Raw genomic sequence first — 25,881 nt, 5'->3', positions numbered from 1 at the left:
ATTATGTTGATATCTTTAAGGTCTCTGTGTTCTTCATATTACAAGTTATTTTTGGTTCATGTTTCAACATACCAGTAATAGGACTAATTTGTTTAGGAGTTTGATAGATGGTAAGGTGAGAGTTGAGAGGTCAGGTAGATTATATGGTGACAGGTTAGAAGGATTGTAAGGTGAGAGGTGAGAGGTCAGATGGATAAGGTGAGGTAGACTGAATTTGTCAGAGAGGAAAAGCTACACTGTGATATTCAAGTTTTGTCTGTATGATCTGTAGCACTACAAGGTGCCTAATTGCTACCATCACAGTCATAGACAACGATGTATAAATTCTCCGAAACAAAGTAACATTATTTAATATTGTTTGTGTTTAAATACAAGTCATCTGTGATGATTCCACATTCTGTCCCCCTGGCAGTGAGAATGTCATGTGAATCATATGATGCGTGAAAAATATGTGCTTTACATGATCAAATTTTCCATCTCTACAGAATCAACCACGCATGACATGATCAACGAAATCTGTAGGCAAGTTGTGAAATTTGCATGCAGAAAATGTTTTGCTAAGTGTTATGTTTAATTAAAACCGTCCTTAAGTTATGTTTTTTTTAAAGATTGTGATGGAACGCTAGGTTTGTATGGTCATTATCTCAGAATGACGTGTGTATGGTGTGATGAATGAAACAAACTTTTTTATGGTGAACTTATAGACTAGTGAAAAATCTCTTTATAACTTAATGCATTTTAAATACGAATTGAATAAATATATGTATTTTGTAGAAGAAATATAGTCTTCTGTGTTTATTTATTCAGTCTTGATAAGTAGCTAACCATAAACTTTAAAAAAATAATCGTTCAACATTTTTGTCATAAACAATACACAAAGGTGTATATGATTGCATGTTGTATAACCTTCAATTAAATAAAAGTGACATAAAACTGGCAATGTTTAAAATAATTTAATATGATAAATTATTCACCAAAATCACTAGACTATGATTCAAAATATTTTACAATAGTTATTTATCAGACGTGGGAAAACAATCTCACTGGCATACATATATGAACAGAGACTAGAGGTCAGGGGCCTTTTGTTTATGTATACAAATTAGTTCTTCAGCATTTTAAATGATATATTTCAAGTATAAATCAGAACATACCTGCCAATTCAAAGATTCTAAGAATGGAAAATCAGCAGGTCTGAACTTCTCTCATAAACTTACAGCTTTTGTCCAACTAGTCAAACCCAGAAAAAAAAAGGGCCCTGGACAGCAGTGACAGTTGATGTTGACACAAACTAGAATCCATTTAATACTATAAATATATTGTATAATTTGTATGTAGGTATAGGAGATTCTACATGTGAGGATTTAGGTCCCCACTTTTCCCAGCGAGTGATCCTCATCCTTCTAGTCTTAAATAACTTCTTGCTTACAGGAAATCAGTCACTCATTTTTTGAAGATTCTGTCTTGATAAAGAAACATCTGGTATGCTGTTTATTAGGAACAATGCATGTTAAGAGGAATCTTTGGTTAAACCCATTATAATACCATTGTCTTAGAAAGATAATGTAAATTTAGATACTATTTTCAGATATTTTCCACCATTTTCAGATCTTTACAAGTATTTATAAAACTTACTGAGATGATTTATAATGTTCCAACTAGTGTACCATACACAACATCTACCATTTGATGTCTTTAAGTCCATTGTTGCCCTTCATGCCACACTTAGCTCCAGCTACTCTACAGCCCAGGGTGATAGCGTCCTGTAAACTGCAACCTTGACAGAGAGCAAAGATGGTGGCGGCATTGAATGTATCGCCAGCACCAAGGGTGTCTACCATTGTCTCTGGAGGAAAAATGGGACTGGTACACAGGAAGCCGTCTGTGCCGAGGCCGGCAGCACCTTGGTCACCCCACGCACAAATCACCATGGCTCTGTTGACACAAAAATATCACACATCACCACAGCTCTGTCAAAACAAAAATATCACACATCACCACAGCTCTTGTCAACAAAAAAATATCACACATCACCACAGCTCTGTCAAAACAAAATTATTGCAGATCACCACAGCTCTTGTCAACAAAAAAATATCACACATCACCACAGCTCTGTCATCACAAAATTATTGCAGATCACCACAGCTCTGTCAACACAGAAATATTGCAGATCACCACAGCTTTGTTAACACAAATATACTACACTTATTCCCAGAAATAACAGCACTGTTATCACAGAAATATCACACATCACCACAGCTCTGTCATCACAAATATATCGCACATCACCACAGCTTTGTTAAATATACTACACTTATTCCCAGAAATAACAGCACTGTTATTACAGAAATATCACACATCACCACAGCTTTGTTAACACAAATATACTACACTTATTCCCAGAAATAACAGCACTGTTATTACAGAAATATCACACATCACCACAGCTTTGTTAAATATACTACACTTATTCCCAGAAATAACAGCACTGTTATTACAGAAATATTGCAGATCACCACAGCTTTGTTAACACAAATATACTACACTTATTCCCAGAAATAACAGCACTGTTATTACAGAAATATCACACATCACCACAGCTTTGTTAACACAAATATACTACACTTATTCCCAGAAATAACAGCACTGTTATTACAGAAATATCACACATCACCACAGCTTTGTTAACACAAATATACTACACTTATTCCCAGAAATAACAGCACTGTTATTACAGAAATATTGCAGATCACCACAGCTTTGTTAACACAAATATACTACACTTATTCCCAGAAATAACAGCACTGTTATTACAGAAATATTGCAGATCACCACAGCTTTGTTAACACAAATATACTACACTTATTCCCAGAAATAACAGCACTGTTATTACAGAAATATCACACATCACCACAGCTTTGTTAAATATACTACACTTATTCCCAGAAATAACAGCACTGTTATTACAGAAATATCACACATCACCACAGCTTTGTTAAATATACTACACTTATTCCCAGAAATAACAGCACTGTTATTACAGAAATATCACACATCACCACAGCTTTGTTAACACAAATATACTACACTTATTCCCAGAAATAACAGCACTGTTATTACAGAAATATCACACATCACCACAGCTTTGTTAACACAAATATACTACACTTATTCCCAGAAATAACAGCACTGTTATTACAGAAATATTGCAGATCACCACAGCTTTGTTAACACAAATATACTACACTTATTCCCAGAAATAACAGCACTGTTATTACAGAAATATCACACATCACCACAGCTTTGTTAACACAAATATACTACACTTATTCCCAGAAATAACAGCACTGTTATTACAGAAATATCACACATCACCACAGCTTTGTTAACATATACTACACTTATTCCCAGAAATAACAGCACTTTTATTACAGAAATATCACACATCACCACAGCTTTGTTAAATATACTACACTTATTCCCAGAAATAACAGCACTGTTATTACAGAAATATCACACATCACCACAGCTCTGTCAACACAGAAATATTGCAGATCACCACAGCTTTGTTAACACAAATATACTACACTTATTCCCAGAAATAACAGCACTGTTATTACAGAAATATCACACATCACCACAGCTTTGTTAACACAAATATACTACACTTATTCCCAGAAATAACAGCACTGTTATTACAGAAATATCACACATCACCACAGCTTTGTTAAATATACTACACTTACAGAAATATTGCACTGTTATTATATCACACATCACCACAGCTTTGTTAACACAAATATACACAGCTTATGTTAACATATACTACACTTATTCCCAGAAATAACAGCACTGTTATCACAGAAATATCACACATCACCACAGCTCTGTCATCACAGCACTGTTATTACAGAAATATCACACATCACCACAGCTTTGTTAAATATACTACACTTATTCCCAGAAATAACAGCACTGTTATTACAGAAATATCACACATCACCACAGCTCTGTTAACACAAATATACTACACTCACCACAGCTCACCACAGCTTGTTAACACAAATATACTACACTTATTCCCAGAAATAACAGCACTGTTATTACAGAAATATACACACATCACCACAGCTTTATACTACACTTATTCCCAGAAATAACAGCAAGATATACACATCACACAGCTTTGTTAACACAAATATACTACACTTATTCCCAGAAATAACAGCACTGTTATTACAGAAATATCACACATCACCACAGCTTTGTTATCACCATTACAGCTTTGTTAACACAAATATACTACACTTATTCCCAGAAATAACAGCACTGTTATTACAGAAATATCACACATCACCACAGCTTTGTTAACTGTAACAGCACTGTTATTACAGAAATATCACACATCACCACAGCTTTGTTAACACAAATATACTACACTTATTCCCAGAAATAACAGCACTGTTATTACAGAAATATCACACATCACCACAGCTTTGTTAACACAAATATACTACACTTATTCCCAGAAATAACAGCACTGTTATTACAGAAATATCACACATCACCACAGCTTTGTTAACACAAATATACTACACTTATTCCCAGAAATAACAGCACTGTTATTACAGAAATATTGCACATCACCACAGCTTTGTTAACACAAATATACTACACTTATTCCCAGAAATAACAGCACTGTTATTACAGAAATATTGCAGATCACCACAGCTTTGTTAACACAAATATACTACACTTATTCCCAGAAATAACAGCACTGTTATTACAGAAATATCTCACCAAGCTTTGTTAAATATACTACACTTATTCCCAGAAATAACAGCACTGTTATTACAGAAATATTGCAGATCACCACAGCTTTGTTAACACAAATATACTACACTTATTCCCAGAAATAACAGCACTGTTATTACAGAAATATCACACATCACCACAGCTTTGTTAACACAAATATACTACACTTATTCCCAGAAATAACAGCACTGTTATTACAGAAATATCACACATCACCACAGCTCTGTTAACACAAATATACTACACTTATTCCCAGAAATAACAGCACTGTTATTACAGATTTGTTAACACAAATATACTACACTTATTCCCAGAAATAACAGCACTGTTATTACAGAAATATCACACATCACCACAGCTTTGTTAACAGATACACCACAGCTTTGTTAACACAAATATACTACACTTATTCCCAGAAATAACAGCACTGTTATTACAGAAATATTGCAGATCACCACAGCTTTGTTAACACAAATATACTACACTTATTCCCAGAAATAACAGCACTGTTATTACAGAAATATTGCAGATCACCACAGCTTTGTTAACACAAATATACTACACTTATTCCCAGAAATAACAGCACTGTTATTACAGAAATATTGCAGATCACCACAGCTTTGTTAACACAAATATACTACACTTATTCCCAGAAATAACAGCACTGTTATTACAGAAATATTGCAGATCACCACAGCTTTGTTAACACAAATATACTACACTTATTCCCAGAAATAACAGCACTGTTATTACAGAAATATTGCAGATCACCACAGCTTTGTTAACACAAATATACTACACTTATTCCCAGAAATAACAGCACTGTTATTACAGAAATATTGCAGATCACCACAGCTTTGTTAAATATACTACACTTATTCCCAGAAATAACAGCACTGTTATTACAGAAATATTGCAGATCACCACAGCTTTGTTAAATATACTACACTTATTCCCAGAAATAACAGCACTGTTATCACAGAAATATTGCAGATCACCACAGCTTTGTTAACACAAATATACTACACTTATTCCCAGAAATAACAGCACTGTTATTACAGAAATATCACACATCACCACAGCTTTGTTAACACAAATATACTACACTTATTCCCAGAAATAACAGCACTGTTATTACAGAAATAAAGTCACCCAGTAATAATCTAACGACTTACTACCCAATGAATAAATCCCAAGTCATGTCAACTTTGGTGTGTGATTATAGATTGGCAATTTCAACAATTCTTTAGTTTTCCCTGTTTTAGCCCATCTATCAGCACGAACATTTTGTATATTAAATCGTGTTTATGACAATCGTGTTAGTATTATTATTCTGAAATTTTTAATTTCAACATTTGACAAGAAAATAAATAATGAAACTCAAATCTCTTGGCTCCTTCTTCCAACATTTTAATTCATTCCAATAGGTTCAGAACATACACATGTACAGGACATTCTGTAGATCAGATATAGGAAGATTACGAAATTTATTGAATTATGGGAATAGTGCACCTCCCAATCTAGATTTTGACATATTTTTTCAATCATGTTTGATCTTCCTCAGTCACCTCCTAGTATTCAGAATTGAGATCCTTAGTATTACTGATGAAATTCAGAATCCTAGCAGGATGAAACAGTCATAGGATGGATTTCAATTCATTGTTTGGTTCGATGGTATCTAGCCCTAAAGCAGTATTAAAAGGTGGTATGAAGTTGTGTGTCTTTTGTGCAGTCCTAAAGGTCTTTATCTGCTGTATGATAGTGTTAGTTTTACAAAAATTTGTTTGGTGAATATCTGTACCTACCCAGCTTTACATTTCTTGATGTAGGTGCGAACAACGTCTTCTTTAGAAAACAAACGTTCATCATCAGCCTTTTCCTTGGAGATAAATATCACATCTGCATACTGTATAAGAGGATCTGCATTAAAATACAAAGGAGAAGATCTCAATGCTGCACTGAATGAATACAAGTAATACGTTATGAACTGATATCAACTCATAGCAACATAAAATATATCTCTAGTTGTGATACAGCAAATAAATTCATAAAGTTATGTAATATATCAGGTACATTGATAAAATAATCATCTAAATAACATCAGCGACATGCATTAAAAAGTAAGAAAACATTTTTAATCCGTGCAGTTTTCAATATAGTTCCTCTGCAATATGCACACTGAAATAACAACCTGCAACCTGAACTAATAACCTACACCCTGAACTAGCGATCTGCACCCTGAACTAACAATCTGCACCCAAAACTAACAACCTGCACCAAGAAAAAAACAATCTGCACCCTGAACTAACAATCTGCACCCTGAACTAACAATCTGCACCCTGAACTAACAATCTGCACCCTGAACTAGCGATCTGCACCCTGAGCTAACAACCTACACCCTGAACTAGCGATCTGCACCCTGAGCTAACAACCTATACCCTGAACTAGCGATCTGCACCCTGAGCTAACAACCTATACCCTGAACTAGCAATCTGCACCCTGAGCTAACAACCTATACCCTGAACTAACAATCTGCACCCTGAGCTAACAACCTATACCCTGAACTAGCAATCTGCACCCTGAGCTAACAACCTATACCCTGAACTAGCAATCTGCACCCTGAGCTAACAACCTACACCCTGAGCTAACAACCTACACCCTGAGCTAACAACCTATACCCTGAACTAGCGATCTACACCCTGAGCTAACAACCTATACCCTGAACTAGCGATCTACACCCTGAGCTAACAACCAACACCCTGAGCTAACATACTATACCCTGTACTAGCTATCTACACCCTGAGCTAACAACCTATACCCTGAACTAGCGATCTACACCCTGAGCTAACAACCTATACCCTGAACTAGCGATCTACACCCTGAGCTAACAACCTATACCCTGAACTAGCGATCTACACCCTGAGCTAACAACCTACACCCTGAGCTAACAACCTATACCCTGAACTAGCGATCTACACCCTGAGCTAACAACCTATACCCTGAACTAGCGATCTACACCCTGAGCTAACAACCTATACCCTGAACTAGCGATCTACACCCTGAGCTAACAACCTATACCCTGAACTAGCGAACTACACCCTGAACTAACAACCTACACCCTGAGCTAACAACCTATACCCTGAACTAGCGATCTACACCCTGAGCTAACAACCTATACCCTGAACTAGCGATCTACACCCTGAGCTAACAACCTATACCCTGAACTAGCGATCTACACCCTGAGCACAACCTATACCCTGAACTAGCATCTACACCCTGAGCTAACAACCTACACCCTGAGCTAACAACCTATACCCTGAACTAGCGATCTACACCCTGAGCTAACAACCTATACCCTGAACTAGCGATCTACACCCTGAGCTAACAACCTACACCCTGAAACAACCTATACCCTGAACTAATCTGCACCCTGAGCTAACAACCTATACCCTAACTACAATCTGCACCCTGAGCTAACAACCTACACCCTGAACTAACAACCTATACCCTGAACTAGCGATCTACACCCTGAGCTAACAACCTATACCCTGAACTAACAATCTGCACCCTGAGCTAACAATCTGCACCCTGAACTAACAATCTGCACCCTGAACAACCTATACCCTGAACAATCTGCACCCTGAACTAACAACCTATACCCTGAACTAAAACCCTGAAACAACCTATACCCTGAACTAGCGATCTACACCCTGAGCTAACAACCTATACCCTGAACTAGCAATCTGCACCCTGAGCTAACAACCTATACCCTGAACTAACAATCTGCACCCTGAGCTAACAACCTATACCCTGAACTAACAACCTACACCCTGAGCTAACAATCTGCACCCTGAGCTAACAACCTATACCCTGATTTAACACACAGACCAGTTTTATAGATATATATTCTGTAAATATATTTTCTGAACACATTTTCACAAGCTGATGCCTGAGGTTGTCAAAACAGAATTGTTGAAAGTTTGGCGAACCTAGCTGAGGACGTCCTGGTTTTTCCAGTTCAAGAGAGATTCTGATTTTGTTGACAGCTGTCTCATTGTACTGCACCACACTCTGCATGATCTGACTGTATGCTTCTGGTGCTGGCCGACCCTAAATGTACACAGCAATAGATTTCTTATCATATACACTTGAATAGAAATGTCACTTGTAAAGACAGAGGCAATATTTCAATAGATATGTTATCTTTAAAATCAGAGACAAATATCAGAAATAAAATTACATTTATTGGAACTGAAATTACCCATGTGACACTCTGTGATGTTTGTGACGAGACTGGTGTCCTTGTACATTTACTTATTTAGTAGCTATGACTGTCATCACAATATCCATCCAGCTACTTTTCACCATTATGTAGTTTGATCTCATTATTGATTTATTAGGTAGAAATAGATGTCTGAAAACATTTCATCCCTACCTCTACATGGATCCATTTATACTGTGAGAGATCTAATGCTTGGAAATGACTAAAAGACAGCTCAGGTAAATTTCTGTCAAATCAAATAAAGATTCAAAACATTTTCTTCTCTTCTGATATTAAAATTGAACACTTGGTTTAGAAATATTTTGTTCCATTTTCATTCTCTATACAACTTCAAATATCTGAATTAAATGTCAAATTATTAGTTCTTTAAATGAGCTCTATACAAATTAGAACATGTATTCACAGGAAAGTTTTCAAATTTAACATAGAATTACTTGTACTCCATCCTAAGTTGTCAGAATTTCAATTTACATGTAATTAACTTTGAGTAATCTGCATTCAAATTAGTGAAATAAAAATATTTCTTATAACTTATACAGTATCTTTCAACAAATGCTTACAGGCCCAGAGTTATTTCTTTGTGGCTTGAATAAAAAACGAAAAATTAAAAAATTTTTAGAAAATTTAAACATTTTGTTAATGAAAAACCATACAACATGAATAGAGACACACAACCTGCATTGATTTACAGTGTAATATGTCACATATTTACTTGGCACAGTGTAGAATTGTCCTTGATCCATTAGATTTGTTAATGATCACCATGGAAACAGGGGTATTGACTTCAGATCCACAAACCATTGCATTGTCAAAATTAACTCCATAACTCTTTAGATTGTCCCTGAGAAAACTGAAAAAGAACAAAACACAGTTAGCAAAAAAAAACATTTGAAAACTTTAAGTAATTCACATTTTGAAAAAAATTCATAAATTTTACTAAAAATAATAATTATAACACAACAAATCTTTTTCGTAAATCTGTGATAGATAAAAATCACATACTTGCTTTCTATATCTGTTGCCATGGCTCCCATGAACTCTGACCTCTCCCCCAGCATAGCCAGTACAGTGCTTGTAGTGGAGGCATTTCCTCCTCTCTGCCAGTAGTAGTCCTGCACTCTGTAAGGCAGCACAGACAAGGTCACCACACCAAGGTCACAAACGAGTGATCTAGGTCTAGAATCATGTAGCTAAAGGTCTGTGTTTCAAGGAAAAGTCTGGACGGACAAAGTCAGAATGATGTAAAGATGTCAGGATAAAACCAGAAAAGGTACAATATGATCAGGAAAAGATCTGGCAACAACCCTACAAAGGTCTCATTACAAACCTTATAGATAACATCACCCAGATCACAACAACACTACAAAGGTCTCATTTTATAGATAACATCACCCAGATCACAACAACACTACAAAGGTCTCATTTTATAGATAACATCACCCAGATCACAACAACACTACAAAGGTCTCATTTTATAGATAACATCACCCAGATCACAACAACACTACAAAGGTCTCATTTTATAGAGAACATCACCCAGATCACAACAACGCTACAAAGGTCTCATCACAAACCTTATAGATAGCATCACCCATATCACAACAACTCTACAAAGGTCTCATTTTATAGAGAACATCACCCAGATCACAACAACGCTACAAAGGTCTCATCACAAACCTTATAGATAACATCACCCATATCACAACAACTCTACAAAGGTCTCATTTTATAGAGAACATCACCCAGATCACAACAACGCTACAAAGGTCTCATCACAAACCTTATAGATAACATCACCCATATCACAACAACTCTACAAAGGTCTCATTTTATAGATAACATCACCAGATCACAACAACACTACAAAGGTCTCATTTTATAGATAACATCACCCAGATCACAACAACACTACAAAGGTCTCATTTTATAGATAACATCACCAGATCACAACAACACTACAAAGGTCTCATTTTATAGATAACATCACCCAGATCACAACAACACTACAAAGGTCTCATTTTATAGATAACATCACCAGATCACAACAACACTACAAAGGTCTCATTTTATAGATAACATCACCCAGATCACAACAACACTACAAAGGTCTCATTTTATAGATAACATCACCCAGATCACAACAACACTACAAAGGTCTCATTTTATAGATATTTTATAGATAACATCACCCAGATCACAACAACGCTACAAAGGTCTCATCACAAACCTTATAGATAGCATCACCCATATCACAACAACTCTACAAAGGTCTCATTTTATAGAGAACATACCCCAGATCACAACAACGCTACAAAGGTCTCATCACAAACCTTATAGATAACATCACCCATATCACAACAACTCTACAAAGGTCTCATTTTATAGAGAACATCACCCAGATCACAACAACACTACAAAGGTCTCATTTTATAGATAACATCACCCAGATCACAACAACACTACAAAGGTCTCATTTTATAGATAACATCACCCAGATCACAACAACGCTACAAAGGTCTCATTTTATAGATAACATCACCCATATCACAACAACACTACAAAGGTCTCATTACAAACCTTATAGATAACATCACCCAGATCACAACAACACTACAAAGGTCTCATTTTATAGATAACATCACCCAGATCACAACAACGCTACAAAGGTCTCATTTTATAGATAACATCACCCAGATCACAACAGAATTCAATACACACTACATTATTAACTGAAGGCTACTGGAGCCTGTATCCATGCATGAAGTATATGTCAGAATGCAGAAAAATGGTGTCAATATTTGGAGATTTATAAATGCATAGAGCTTTTCTGTACTTCCTTTCCAGCAAATATTTCTCATAAATTACAGAGAAAAAAAGTAATAATAGTAATAAAAAAACAAACAATAATTGTTAATAAGATATTTAAACCAAATTTAACAAGTCTCCACTAATGCCTGAATTATCTCCCCCTACATCATGGGATGATGGAATATAATGAAAAAAAAAGATATTCTGTTATGTTCATGAAAACCTCAGATATCCTATATATATATCTGGTGGTACAAGAAAAAATATAAACAATTGTATGGGACAAATTTATCGATAATCCCATTTTACTTTATTGTCGAAACTTAGACTTGACAAAACTATTACTGCTAATATTCAAACCTTTATTAATTTCTGACAAATGGTATAATTTAAAAGTGCCATCCTCGATTATAAAAATAGAAATTTTGAGCCAAACATTACGTGACATTTGACCAGTGTCCTCCTTTGGGAAGTTTTCACAAGTGGCTATATGATCAAGGCAAGCTAATCCAACACAGAGAACTCTTTTCATAGTCTTTAATGGCACAGCTCCTCTGAGGTGTGTATCTGAGAAGTGTCAAAAACTTTACTATAAGAAATGTCACTTTTTACAAATCTTACCAAAATCAAACAAACATTTACCACTACTTATCTAAGATAACAAGTAGCTTTTTTTTATAATCCCCATTTCCAGTCTCAGAAATCAGTCATCATTTGTAATGTTTCATCTACATGCTACATAAATACATACTGAAAAATCGCATCCTTTCACAGGGAGCCAGAATGGATGATTGGGCCAACTGAGGACTTTTTTCACAGTAATAAAATAAATTTTAGATTAGATCTAAGTCCATGGTATTAGTGCTGCAGCACTGCAATGTCAGAACCTGGACAAGGGAGACTGGAATCTTGTGCCTTATGACATTTACCGCTGAACATCAAACTTGGAAATAAGTACAAATTTTATAGATTCTGGTCTGTCTTGGTTTGGGGACAAAATACAATAACCTTTTAATTCTAATTTGAGTGGACAGTCAATGCATAGTTCGGACCAAAATCACAGTGCTGTCATGATCAAGTTTATGATGGAAAAGCTGTTAAAAAGTCAATTAAAGTTTGGTTGTCTCCACCTACTCATATCTTGTAATCATTGGTTAGTTATCTGTTATGGTCACACACGAATAAAAAAGCATTTTTTCAGTTGTAAACACAGATATGTACAGGTTTATTTGTATAATGTTCTTCCTGACTTGACATGGTTCTCTTATAATATCAAAATGCAGGTGCCCATTATTCATTTTCTGTTTTCTTTCTTTCTTCCTTACTTCAACAGAAATCTGTGTTATTTGTTTTTATCTTAAATATGGTCTGTTAAGCCAACAATACTTTAATCATTTGACCGAAATCTGTACTTCATGTGTCTTATTTGATAAATGTACAGTATTTCCAGTAAGCAGCATTTTTTAATATTGCACATGTGTGGTCACCTTTGATCTGTGTCTTCTTTTGGATATTTATGACACACCGTCACAATGTCCAGGCATACCATCCCAATACTCAACACTTTCTTCACACCCGACTCAGATTCCATTTCAATCAGTCAAAAGCTGTACTTTCGGTTTCAGGAAAGCACTGACTACCCGCAGCTGCTATAAATGTAGTTGGTAAATTCGGTTGATTTATCGGTCGTGTCACTGAGCCTAGTTTTATCAGAGGTAACCTGGGATAGTTGCGCGAGACCTGTTCCTTGGTTTCATATCGGCGTAGCCATGTGTCACTTTCCACACAAGTTTATCAAAATATTCTGCCGGATGTTTACGAACGGTAGATAACTCCTACCTGATTTGCGGCGTACGCGTGCCAACTTTTTAAATGATGAATCGACACGACTTATACGAGTTATGTTTCCAGTACATCCAGGTTTGAGTGGAACAATAGAAATTATAATAAAATGCGTTTCCAGTAAAGCATGTTGTTTAATTTGATGTCAATATATGTATTTATCATTAGAATATTATTTATTGTGAATTCATTTACAGATATGGACACAGAGGCTTATTCCCAGCCTGCGTCCATCATGCATCCTAATAAATCCTAATAAATATGATAATTTTTATATTTTACGACATCACACAAGTTGTAGACATAACGATACAGTAGAGTTATAAGTAGAATTATTTCCTTTTTAAAATTTACATATGAAGTATAGAAACGTTCTCTTTCAGACCTATAGAAGAAGAAAAAGAGGCCTATTGCATGGCGTTCGTTGACCGACCCCATTTAAAATTTGAAACAACTCAGTTTTCTATAAAAAAAAAACTCCGTTCGCTCATGTTATAGGGAAAATCCCTCCTCCAGATCATAACCCTTTCCATAATTCGTCAAAATTTCACAAGATAACGTCAGGCATACAATAAATCATCTGTATCATTTAAATCGGTACTTCCTCCTCTGTTTATTTGGACTTTTTGATTTCACATTACGTAACGAGTCTTCCTTACTGCTTATTTTGCTATCTGCAACTGTCTTTGTGTAAGATATTGAAGATAACATCTTCTTCTTCACAAAAGCTGATGTACATACTGCAGATCTACACTTTACTTCTAGCTCAAGTTTGATTAAGCATGGATATATCTGATTCAGTGAATTAGCGAGGAGATGAATGGCTGACAAAAATCACGGAAACCCCTTTATTGGGAACACGTTTTTGGGTGTCAAATCTAACGAAATATGTAAAGACTATTGGAGTTGGGAATCATAGAGTGTGACTATCTAAAACGGAAAACGTGATTGAAGTTGGAGGCAAGTGGCAGGTTTTCAACACTCGTGACGATAAATTTGATGGTCAAAGTTCTCATAAAAATATTCTTAAACTTCGCGATATACGAAAAAAAAAAAAAAAACATCATTCCGCTGTCAAAAGTATGCAAAATATGACGTTATGATTTGACAGGGAATTCGTCGACATGGAAACGCACGTGAAACAACAGGAAGTGGACGTCAATCAAGATGGGGAGGAAGATAGGTATGTAAACGTTATTTTTTTAGTGTCACTCCATCTTCACATTTACGTCACAGGATGCATTTTTTTCTCGATATTTTTTTGTTCTTTTTTTTTCAAGCATTAGACAATGAAATGTCGTTATATAAGTTATTTGTATGGACACCGAAGCATACCCGACATCATATAATTGTTTTCTGCGTATTTTTTTAAGCCTGACAATTTGGGAAAAAAGGTAAAAATAATATCATTGAAGCATTAGAGATGTCAAAATTTCTGTACAGTCCATTTATGAAATATTATTCAAATGAATAAAATAATCATAGACTTATAGTTTATTGCAGCACTGACTTTGTAAGAATTTATCTTATTTAAACTGTTATATATGAAATTCTTACTTTTCTATTCCGGGACCACAGGTAAGAAAAGCTATAAATAGATAAGATGATAAATGTCAACCCTACATATATGTGACCTATTGCCTTGTCCATTCCTTAACTAATACATTTACTTTACGACAAATTATGCACAACTATAGAATTTAAATCATATTCTAGAGTCAATTTATATAGCCTACCTCCAGTATAATCACTGTAAACGTTAATAACACAGTTTTTTTACCTCGTGATTTTTATCGTTACAGACAGAGTACTTCGGTTATTCAATAAACGGAATCTCCTCAGAGAGGTAAATGGTAAGACTAAATTAGCATAGTGCACCACAGCATCGGCACATTATCTTGCGCATTTAAGGAATCCCTTGTTAACTGAAACGAACTCGATAGCCATTTGTCAGCATGACGTCATGACTAGAAAGGCAAAATAATAATTTCCATAATACAAGATTTTACACAGTACGAAAGTCATTCTAATGTGGCCAAAGAAAGCAAAAACTAGAGAGAAAAAACCCCGAAATTATCAGAGGTGTATTTAGATTAATTAGTTCAATTGTCGAGCTTGTGTCATGTTCTGTACACTTATTGGTATACATGAGCCACGGAAAGACGACATTGCCAGACACACTTCTATTGTTCAACGAAACTTAAAATTACAATTTACAATTGTAATATATGCCAGTTGTAAGCGCAAAATGATGTGTTTTTCCTGAAGAAATGATATCTCGTGACGTGATAACTGTAACTACAACACAAACGCCATTTAACGAGGTTATGGAACACGGCGCTAACTTGATCCGAACACAAAAGAATTTATCTGTTAATAGATAATTTCCATAGAATATGTATTTTCAATTCTATGTCTAGCTAACGGGATTGTTATTAATAGTTAAATAAACGTAATCTGTATGGTGTAATTTACATGCGTTTATAGTAACAGGTCCAAGACGACTCCCGTCAGAAAAGCAGTAACTAATCTTCCGAAATGTCTCTAACACGCTTCTGTGTTTGGTCTATTTGTATGAAATCATTAATATGGTTTCACAGTTAAACAGGATGCGTTGCTCCGAAGAATATCACAGCTGTCCATCGACCAAGCGGGCCATGGAGAGTACAAGGCGAAGATGGAAGGTTTGTAACTAAACTACAGATCATTACTCCTCTTGTATCGAATGCCCCCCCCCCCCCCCTCCTCACCAGAGGTCTATGGATAGCATCAGACAATACAATTATTAAGATATTAGAAAAAACTTCAAAATTACCCGAACACAGACCAAATACAGATAGGCCCCCAACTCTTCCTCTCAGCTTCTGCTAGAGTTAGGTTATGACAATATTAGGTCCTGGGGCCATCTTCTAAGACTAGTATGATCAAATGATTACAGCTACAGACGGTTCCATCCCAATGAGGGGGATGCAGGTCGCCCCCTCACGTCGCCAGAACACTGACGTTCGTCGGTGAGACGATACCCGAACACAGGAGGAGTCAAGGAGACGAAAAACCTGTTAACCAACCTACCAATACCTACAGATACTGTAGAATCATAAAGTAATTTTCGTGGATACTCTGAAGTCCACAAGTTAATAAGCCCACGCGCTATCAAAATTAAAAATCGGTATGAAATTTTAGTACAAGTGGAATTTTAAGAGTATTATTCACAAATCAAAGGTCAAGGAGATAAATCGGGAAAACGAAGCCTCGCGAATATATATTATTTAACAGTTATACATGATACATTATAAAAATATCAGGAATGTGATCATTACAATTCGTTCTGGTGTATGGTATTTAAATGTGCCGTTCATTTAAAAGCAAACATCACGTACGTATTTATAGCATCGCCATCCTCGAATGTTATAAAGATGTGGAATTACGTTTCTTTACTGACAGAATCAGAAAAACAGCTCAAGCAAAGACTTGAAAAGGGGCAGAAGCGCGAGAGGAAGCTCGAGGCCGAGATACAGGAACTGACCAATAAGCTCCATCAGTTGGACCTGGAAGTTGTCCGTCTGTCAATGGCCAACCAGCACCTAACCAAAGACAAGTCACGACTTTCACATCAGCTGGACGAGTCACAAGGTCTCGAACAACGTCACTATTTGTCAAATCTCACAGAATCGGGGGCAATGGGTTTTAAAATATATGTAAAAATATACACCACAACTGGTTTTCTCGAATGACAAGCGCTGAACGCAACAGTGACATGTTTTCTGTACAAGAGCGCTGATTTCTGAAGTCCCATTTGTGGCTCTGGACTAGAGTATAATGACGCAGCGTCCCTAGTTGATGAATACTGGCATTTCGTAACTTATGTAAATAGAATTTCATTTGTATCTAGAATTTTCATTTGAGCGTTAATGTCTAGAATTCATTCGACTCTGCTGCATTCTTATTTATTTCAGAATCTCTCAACGAATGCAGACATCGAGAAAACGTGTTAGAAAGACATAAAGCTGATTTGAAGGAGGAATGTTGTAAACAAATCGATCTTCTCCGGGAACGCGAGCGAAGACTGGAGAAGTCGGAACTGGACCTAGAAAAACTAAACAGTAGGTGATAGGTGAATGGGTTGTTTCTGTACTGATAATGAATATCCAATGTTTGAGATTTCCGAGTACGCCTCGCAAGTAATGCTGTTTTCTCAACATTTCTCAGTGGCAAAGTAAATCGAGTCAACATCAACGCCGCCATTTTTGGAGTCACTTTTATCAAACAGCGCCGCCACGATCAGACTGTAAAGTGGTGATGCTTCAGATCAGAGATGCGCGTACGATTTCTACAGAAAGGTCATCTTTACAGGTCGATTGAGGATCAAACAATGGAATGTGAACGAAAAGGCCTTAACATAGTTACAGGCCGTGACCTTTCACGTCACTGCACCATCTGGATTCCCAAAAATCCTGATACTCTTACAGAAAAACAATAAATAAAGGTTGTTTCAACATTTCATCATGTCTTTCATCCACCAGTCTAGATACCAATCGGGTGAATTCAACCAAACTTTCACAGTATTAGAATACTGGCAAAGCTCTGGAAATCGGCATCATTTACTTTCCGATGGTTTTTTCCTGTACATGACGTTCTTTTGAAATCCTTCAATATTGAACAACACGAAATTTAGTGAAATATGGGATTACTACACAACGTACATCCTGTCCTCCTTTTTCAAACATCTCTTTCGACTAGTTTTGATTTCTCTAAGGCATTTTCTTAGTTCCCAAAATTCATGTCCTTAACATCGCTGTCCCTTTATGATTCTCTTTATTTCAGTCTTTGGCTCTACTGTATCGGAATAAAAGCTAGTATGGAAAGGTGCTTTCACCTAAGTGTCTAGTACAATCCACGTAAAATGTTATAGTAATAATAAAGCCAACCTCTCAGATCCCCGAACATGGGAAGTCATCGATATCTTTCCCAGTATACGAATGTTTTCACTTTGTTATTTGAAGGCGAACTCGGGATAAAAGAAGAAATGTTACAGAAGGTGACAAAGGACCGCAGTAAACTTCTGGTGAGTAAAGAAAATATTTCATCGACCAAACTACATTTAATCTAACCTTTTGGTCTGATAAGAACAACAGCACTTTTTTGTTTTTACGAGTTAAACATACTCGAAACAGTCAGGTTCATATGTGGACGGGTGCCAAGAGTGGGAAATAACGCAAATAAGGAGGAAGACAGAAAGGAAAGGAAAATAGGAAGATCCAATGGTGTCTGCAGAACTGCTATGGTCTCTCAGTCGTCGGTGTCCCCCTTGTAGAAATCATTTTGTAAGGAGCCACATTTTAGTCGCCTCCTACGACCTAGCAATGGAACGTTGCATACCCTCTGATTGTTCTCTGATGTCCCCTACACCAAAGGCGTCGGAGACATCACTCCTGGTCTGCTAGGGGTGTTCCTCCTCAATAAGTTGCCCCTTAGGAGATGCAGCGAGATACAGCAGACATATCATTCCTCCGTCACCTGCACATGCCATGGTTTAACGGCGTGTAAAGCGTTCTCTCATAAAAAGCCAATGGGTGGTGTTGCTATTTCCATAGCAATCTAAATGGATTGGCTAGCATTATCATGGTAAGTTAACGGAGGTTTAACACAACTCCCCCCCTCCCCCCCCCCCCCCCAACAAGGTTATGACGTCATTTACAAGTGATCTTATGTTGCCAGGTGTACATGAAGAAGCAGACGGGTCGCCATGAGGAACAGCTACGGTTGATCAGGGAACAATTCCGGCGACGGCTAGCGCATGCGTATAAGGACCGCAAAGGTTAGCAATCTTCTCCATCACTTAGAATCCGTCATATGACGTCATCAGACTCGTTCACGTTATTACATTGTATAATGATGACTAATATGATAAGGTTCCGGGTGCTTGGCTTGTAAATTGTGTTGGTTCTCCGACACTTCCTGTTTCTGTGCTCGTTACTTATTCAATAGTTGCACTGATTTGCTGGATCATTGCAACTGTCTGTTTATGGACTTATAAGCCAGACAGTATTGTCAATTTAGAAATAATCAACACATCGCGATTTAACGATGCTGAAGTTATTACCGTGAATGTGATATAACTGTCTAATAGTCTTCTTCTGTTTTTGTTCCTCAGCCGGGAAACCGTCGCCGTTGACAACGAACGGCAACGAAATATTGGTGACGCGTCTGATGGAGGCAGAGTTTAAGGTTTACCGGCGCGAGCGACTGGTAGACGTACTGGCGGACCGACTGCGCCAATATGAGAACGACTTTGACGTGGTCACGGCGTCCGATTGTGCGCCTTACCTGGACGAGGACTACAAGTGTACCAGTATAGCCGATCTCGCGAGAGGTGAGAATTTCACGTCAGCTACGTACATATTGAAATCAAGTTACCACTGAAAGGCAATTTCTGACCATTAACCCGTGCGAGAGTTTGCCGATGTTGGCATCGGATATCGTCATCTCGTAACAAAACAATAATTTTTAGAGAAAATTTTCATCAGCTGCGTAAAATCGTCGGGTACATATTAGGCACGATGACAAAAAAAAAAAAAAAAAGAAACACGGGACAGCCCACTAGCGCCTTGATACATTGACATTTTCCTGTAGGGAGAATGCACTGAATATCAAGTGCAACAGAAAAGGTTATTTCCAATTACATGTAAATATTTTCTGAACGGAGACTACACCTACCAAACGTAAAAATCGCGGGAAAAGTGATGACTGGTTTCTGAATCCTGGAGGGGATCTTTAAGCATTGTTTTGGATCAAAAGGACAATAAATAGTCTTTAGTTTAAATTATTATGATAAAACATGTAAACAACACATTTGTCCGCCCCTCAGATTTTAAATTTGTATTAACCAATTGTGATAAAGGTACACTGCAATAACCGCAGTGTAATCGCGAACATGATAACTCACTAATTGCCAATTAAGGCTAAAATTAAGCTCCATATCTGTGCTCGTGTAGTAAGAGTAGAGCATTCAACCACACTAAATCTGTAAGGTGATAGGGTTTGTGGAGTGATAAGGTTGGCTGAACATGTTGTAACAACAACATGGAAGGGACAAACATGTCAAGTGAATCTCGATTCAAATTTAAATTGGATACAATTAATGTAAATTATGGCAAACAGAAGATTAACATAGAGACCCATCAAATATACAAGAAAAAAACGAGCCCTGGTTGTTCACACATTGGTTGGAGTTAACTAGTGGTTAGTGGAAAATAGGAATAATCATTGCTGAAACAGCAATGTCATTCAAAGCCGTGTAGCTGTGGCACCATACACCATGTTTCCAGTTTTGTTTCTTTTTATTTTGATATTTTCACTAACCATTGGTGTTCTGCAATGATGAGCGACGTCTTTTTCTTCCACAACACCCGACAAGAACACGAATTAGTGGCAAAGGACACTATGACTCCTGCAAGTGAACATCACTAATATTGTAAGCAAATGTTCTTGTACGTAACCTGTCTTAAAAACTGATGAAATTTTTAAAAATTGCTTTAAAAACATGAAATTATCGACACATTAATCAAATCTCCATTCTAACTCAACGTCGATCAATCAAGAGCAAATGTTGATCAATATAAAAAGAGCTTTAAAAAGTACTAGGAGAATAAGATCAGGACCAACGCCTTTTGTTTCATTGAGTTCAATATTGGTCAGTGGAAGTAAAGTAATGTCACTCAAATGAGGACAAGGTGAGTAACATTTAAAGCACAAGGAATACTAACGACTAAAACAATACATACCCTTCATATATATGTTTCCAGCAGGAGGCGTTTTGCTACAAGATTTGAAGCGTCGATATCTCTCGTATACTTCTAGGGACAGTAAGGTTTTCCTTGGGATGATATGAATCACGACACTACTACATAACACAACAAAACGTATATGTAATGTTTATTACACTATAAATGGAATACTTTAATCGGATGAATACAGTTTTCACACACCCTCATTTGAAAACAAGAAACCTCAGCAAAATCAAAGAAATTTAAAATGTAAGTGACATTGATAAATGCCAACAAATATTCCGTGATGGATTACAGCTATTAAGTATTTCTATATAAGAATACAAGAAATGTCTATCAGAAGAATTTAAAGTGACCACGATTCTCAGACTGACAGTATAGTCAGTTCTATATAAAGTGGCAGTGATTCTCTGACTGACAGTATAGTCAGTTCTATATAAAGTGACCACGATTCTCAGACTGACAGTATAGTCAGTTCTATATAAAGTGGCAGTGATTCTCTGACTGACAGTATAGTCAGTTCTATATAAAGTGACCAAGTAGACTGATAGTCAGTTCTATATAAAGTGGCAGTGATTCTCTGACTGACAGTATAGTCAGTTCTATATAAAGTGACCGCGATTCTCAGACTGACAGTATAGTCAGTTCTACATAAAGTGACCGCGATTCTCAGACTGACAGTATAGTCAGTTCTATATAAAGTGACCGCGATTCTCTGACTGACAGTACAGTCAGTTCTATATAAAGTGGCAGTGATTCTCTGACTGACAGTATAGTCAGTTCTATATAAAGTGGCAGTGATTCTCTGACTGACAGTATAGTCAGTTCTATATAAAGTGGCAGTGATTCTCTGACTGTATAGTATATATAAAGTGGCAGTTCTATATAAAGTGATAAAGTGGCAGCTCAGATTATAGTCAGTTCTATATAAAGTGGCAGTGATTCTCTGACTGACTGGCAGTGATTCTCTGACTGACAGTATCAGTTCTATATAAAGTGGCAGTGATCTACAGTAAAGTGACCGCGATTCTCAGTGATTCTCTGACAGTATAGTCAGTTCTACATAAAGTGACCGCGATTCTCAGATTGACAGTATAGTCAGTTCTACATAAAGTGACCGCGATTCTCAGACTGACAGTATAGTCAGTTCTACATAGTGACTGTGATGATTTTAAGAACGTACTTTTACGAAATATTGCAAAGTTTTTACTTCAGACCAACTTCTTTATTAAACAGCCATTAGAATTGAGAAAGACGGGCCAGCATAAATTTGGACTTTTTTCCATATCATGTTTTGATAACATGTATATTCACTCCTACAACTTCATGTTTGTATTTGTTTCGTCATAAAATTACACGTAGTTAAGAACTAATAAATTTCTGATTCAAATCTTGTACAAGAGATCTCTATAGGATTTGAGAAAATCTACATATAATTTGAGCTATTCAAATTCTTCTATTTTCCAGTCAGCAGCCAGGACCTAACATGTACAGATGATACAGAATCGCCCCACACAGACTAACATCCGATACTCTATACCTTTAACAGTTACTTCACGAGAACAATCTCCTAGAGATCAGTGAGATGACTTGTGAATTCAGAAAACCACAGAGTTTTCGAAAAACGAAAAATTAAATATACATACCTGGCATCTATACTGTGTTTTGTGTGATTTTCCTATAATCTGTTACAGTAGTTTTTATGAAAACTGATGACATCATACTACAAAGCCGTGTATTCCAACATCGACACGTGAAACTCCAGACGGACCGGCAAGTCGGCCTAACGTTTGTAAAAGTTTTGACCGACTGCCTACACGCCCCGTTATTGACATACATGTTCATATCATCGTTATACACACTTACACTGTGTATATGTTTGATATCTACCATGATGTTCGTTTCTTTAAAAACGTCATCCTGATTAGGTACGTGGTAATAAATAAAGGCTAAATGCAATGACAGTCTTCTTTCTGAAAAGAGACACATAATGGTAGTTGTGGAAGTGGGAACAAAATAAAGTCCTGATTTCGGACAAATTTGGAAGATCGAAACCATCTTAAGATCATTCCAGGCAAGTTAGGAGTAAATTTTGCTGGTAGAGAGATTTAAAGTGTTTGTCAAGAATAACTATGATGGCGTAATTATGTTTCAATGTGACACAGCAGTAGTCGACACTGTGCGATGATTCGGATGATGACTGAGCTTTTTGTGTTCGCTTTTTTCGGAATTGGTGACCATTTTGTATCAGAGTATCTTGATTTTGTTCTCCAGCTGTTTATTTTGTAATGCATATTGTTCGTCTTAACATCTACACTTCCCGAAATTAATGGTTGTTTTGTAATATGTATGTTTCAACATTTTGACCGCAAATATGCTAAGACGTATTGATAAACTTCAATCGCCAAAAGCGGATTTCGGCGGGGGATTTGAAAAATACTTTCTTCGTTGACTTTTAGCCAACACCAACATAGCTATGGACAGTTCAAATCGCCCTCCGTCTGTGTGTTCTTCGCTTTTTTAAAAGATATTATGAGTGAATCATGTATTTTTAAAGTTCCTCGGTAGGTTGTAATTGTGCATTGTCCACTTCGGGATCGATCCGAGAAAAACAATATTGCCACCAGTCAGCCATTTGGGATTTGACAGTTATAGTTTGTTATCACTACTTCTTGGGAAGCACTGGAAGATCGTTTTCTAATTTTATTTGTAGATTTTCCAAGTTCTATAGTTGTGCATTGTCCATATTTGGACGGAGCATGACCATTTTGCATTGAACCGTGTATGTAGGTTCCACTTCGTCTCTTGTAGTACATGAGAGACAATTCGGACCTGATTTGGAAAATCATGTTGGATTCTCCTCACATATATAGGACTCGCTTGTTGTGTAAAGTATTAACACGCACAACTGCTGGCATATCCATGGGAACCAACGTATTTTGACCAATTTGTTTATATATCAGTTTATGAAAACAGGTCACAGAAGCCTTTCCAAATCCTTCAATTCACTTTTAGATCGGTAATATCTCGTCTACAAATAACAAGAAATGTCTTGAAGAATTTGGTCAAGAACTATAAATATCAGTAAATCTTGATCTAACATTACAAATAGGGAAAACGTATCACGAAGATGTAAAATATGCTTGGTTGTTTCTATTTTTTCCATTGCTGGATAGTAGCAAACCCATTTCCCGAACTTTTGGCAATTGCATTTCACGAGTGACTCAATATTTAAGTTTTTATGAAAGTGGTTAACATATGATCAATATACTGACAAAGATTCCAATAATCTCATTGGTATTATATTCCTTATGTCGTGTAAAGTGCAGTAGAGGATTGTTTAGCTCACATGGCCCAAAGTCACTTTTTCTAATAAATCGTAACTAGACATGAACGACTGAACGGATTTTTGAGGGAAAGGAAATCAATTTTGTATAAACGAAGGGTCTGCTACTTGGGATGGGCAAGGTTCCATGCAGGAAACAGAGCAAATTCTTAAAAATTCTACTCTTGCAGGAATGATTGGATTTTGCCCAAATTTGCTCTTTTTGAAGATTACAAATGAGTGATTCCCAACTTCAAAGCCACTACAATAATTCTATAGAGAATGATACATAAATCCAAGTCTCCATTTAAAAGAAACGTACTGACAACTTCGGATGAGTCTCGTCAGGATCTTTTGTCGATACCGTTCCACGGATCTCTCATGTTCCATCAATCAACTTTAGTGAACCAATACATTGTACATGTACCTTTACCATTCAGAGATAGACAACGAATTTCGAGTTTGAACACTAAGGATCCATAGAAACAACAATCTAGACTGATAATCCACGCAGAGAAACATTTGAAGATTTTTTCAAATGCCTTGACCTACATCCTAACCTGAATCTATCAACAACTTGATAAGGAAGTGGGCAGATCTTTCTAAATCATCAATTGATGAAAGGAGTGATTTGATTGGCTAAGAACATTTCAGTGATAGTTTCAAACAAATTATGCAAGTCTTAGCTTTTGTTGAATTTCCTTGATATTGTGATGTTTACATTCGTTTAGACTCAAATTATTTCAGAATGGGGATAGTATGCTAATTTTTATACAAAAACTTGAGATTTGATGAATTTTGCCATTTTTATTCTTTTCTTCTTTTTGCATTAAAATCAAATTCATTATCTATTCTCCTGAACATGTATATGCTTAAGAATAAGCCTATTATCCCCTAAGTATATATGTAAAAAGAGCTGTCCATGGTGTTTCTACATAGTATGTACATAAAAGGACAACCTATTAGCTACTTTCAGTAACTCCAATCCTCACTGCATTGATCCAACACACTGTACATTTCTT

At 36.4% G+C, this 25,881-nt stretch overlaps 2 protein-coding genes across 4 annotated transcripts; one reads left to right on the top strand and one right to left on the bottom strand.

The window, feature by feature from the left end:
• Positions 1 to 980: 980 nt before the first annotated feature.
• LOC132545029 (ketohexokinase-like) lies at positions 981 to 13,663 on the bottom strand. 3 transcript variants are annotated; one of them, XM_060208694.1, is made up of 7 exons: positions 13,393 to 13,663; positions 10,100 to 10,216; positions 9,810 to 9,947; positions 9,251 to 9,323; positions 8,805 to 8,925; positions 6,621 to 6,735; positions 981 to 1,935 (listed from the first exon to the last, which is right to left on the bottom strand). In XM_060208694.1, exons 1-7 carry the CDS (start codon positions 13,494 to 13,496, stop codon positions 1,680 to 1,682), a joined length of 924 nt encoding a protein of 307 aa, XP_060064677.1. In that variant the 5' UTR covers positions 13,497 to 13,663; the 3' UTR covers positions 981 to 1,679. The 3 variants fall into 3 exon arrangements, with proteins under 3 accessions (XP_060064677.1, XP_060064679.1, XP_060064680.1); XM_060208696.1 differs by lacking the exon at positions 13,393 to 13,663 and adding an exon at positions 12,352 to 12,451; XM_060208697.1 differs by lacking the exon at positions 13,393 to 13,663 and adding an exon at positions 12,347 to 12,398.
• A 1,251-nt stretch (positions 13,664 to 14,914) lies between these two features.
• On the top strand, positions 14,915 to 23,057 carry LOC132545011 (centriolin-like). Its single transcript, XM_060208675.1, has 9 exons — positions 14,915 to 14,930; positions 15,550 to 15,600; positions 16,348 to 16,431; positions 17,192 to 17,380; positions 17,704 to 17,850; positions 18,751 to 18,812; positions 19,466 to 19,565; positions 19,902 to 20,133; positions 23,009 to 23,057. Exons 1-9 carry the CDS (start codon positions 14,915 to 14,917, stop codon positions 23,055 to 23,057), a joined length of 930 nt encoding a protein of 309 aa, XP_060064658.1.
• Positions 23,058 to 25,881: the final 2,824 nt, after the last annotated feature.

This window comes from Ylistrum balloti, unplaced genomic scaffold (genome assembly GCF_031769215.1).
Source record: "Ylistrum balloti isolate Yb309-2 unplaced genomic scaffold, AGI_CSIRO_Ybal_v1 Utg369820, whole genome shotgun sequence".
Lineage (NCBI taxonomy): Eukaryota > Metazoa > Mollusca > Bivalvia > Pectinida > Pectinidae > Ylistrum > Ylistrum balloti.
The sequence above is the reverse complement of the archived record's forward strand: the minus strand, read 5'-3'. Positions and strand labels throughout refer to the sequence as shown.

Bases quoted from the DNA above. Each gene is read 5' to 3' on its own strand.
- LOC132545011 (XM_060208675.1), top strand. The intron at 16,432-17,191 runs GTTTGTAACTAA...CTTTACTGACAG, and splicing joins GTACAAGGCGAAGATGGAAG to AATCAGAAAAACAGCTCAAG. The intron at 19,566-19,901 runs GTTAGCAATCTT...TTTGTTCCTCAG, and splicing joins TGCGTATAAGGACCGCAAAG to CCGGGAAACCGTCGCCGTTG.
- LOC132545029 (XM_060208694.1), bottom strand. From the start codon at position 13,496: ATGGAATCTGAGTCGGGTGTGAAGAAAGTGTTGAGTATTGGGATGGTA. The intron at 10,217-13,392 runs GTGACCACACAT...GCTGCCTTACAG, and splicing joins AAAGAAGACACAGATCAAAG to AGTGCAGGACTACTACTGGC. The intron at 8,926-9,250 runs GTAGGGATGAAA...GTGTACATTTAG, and splicing joins ATAAATGGATCCATGTAGAG to GGTCGGCCAGCACCAGAAGC.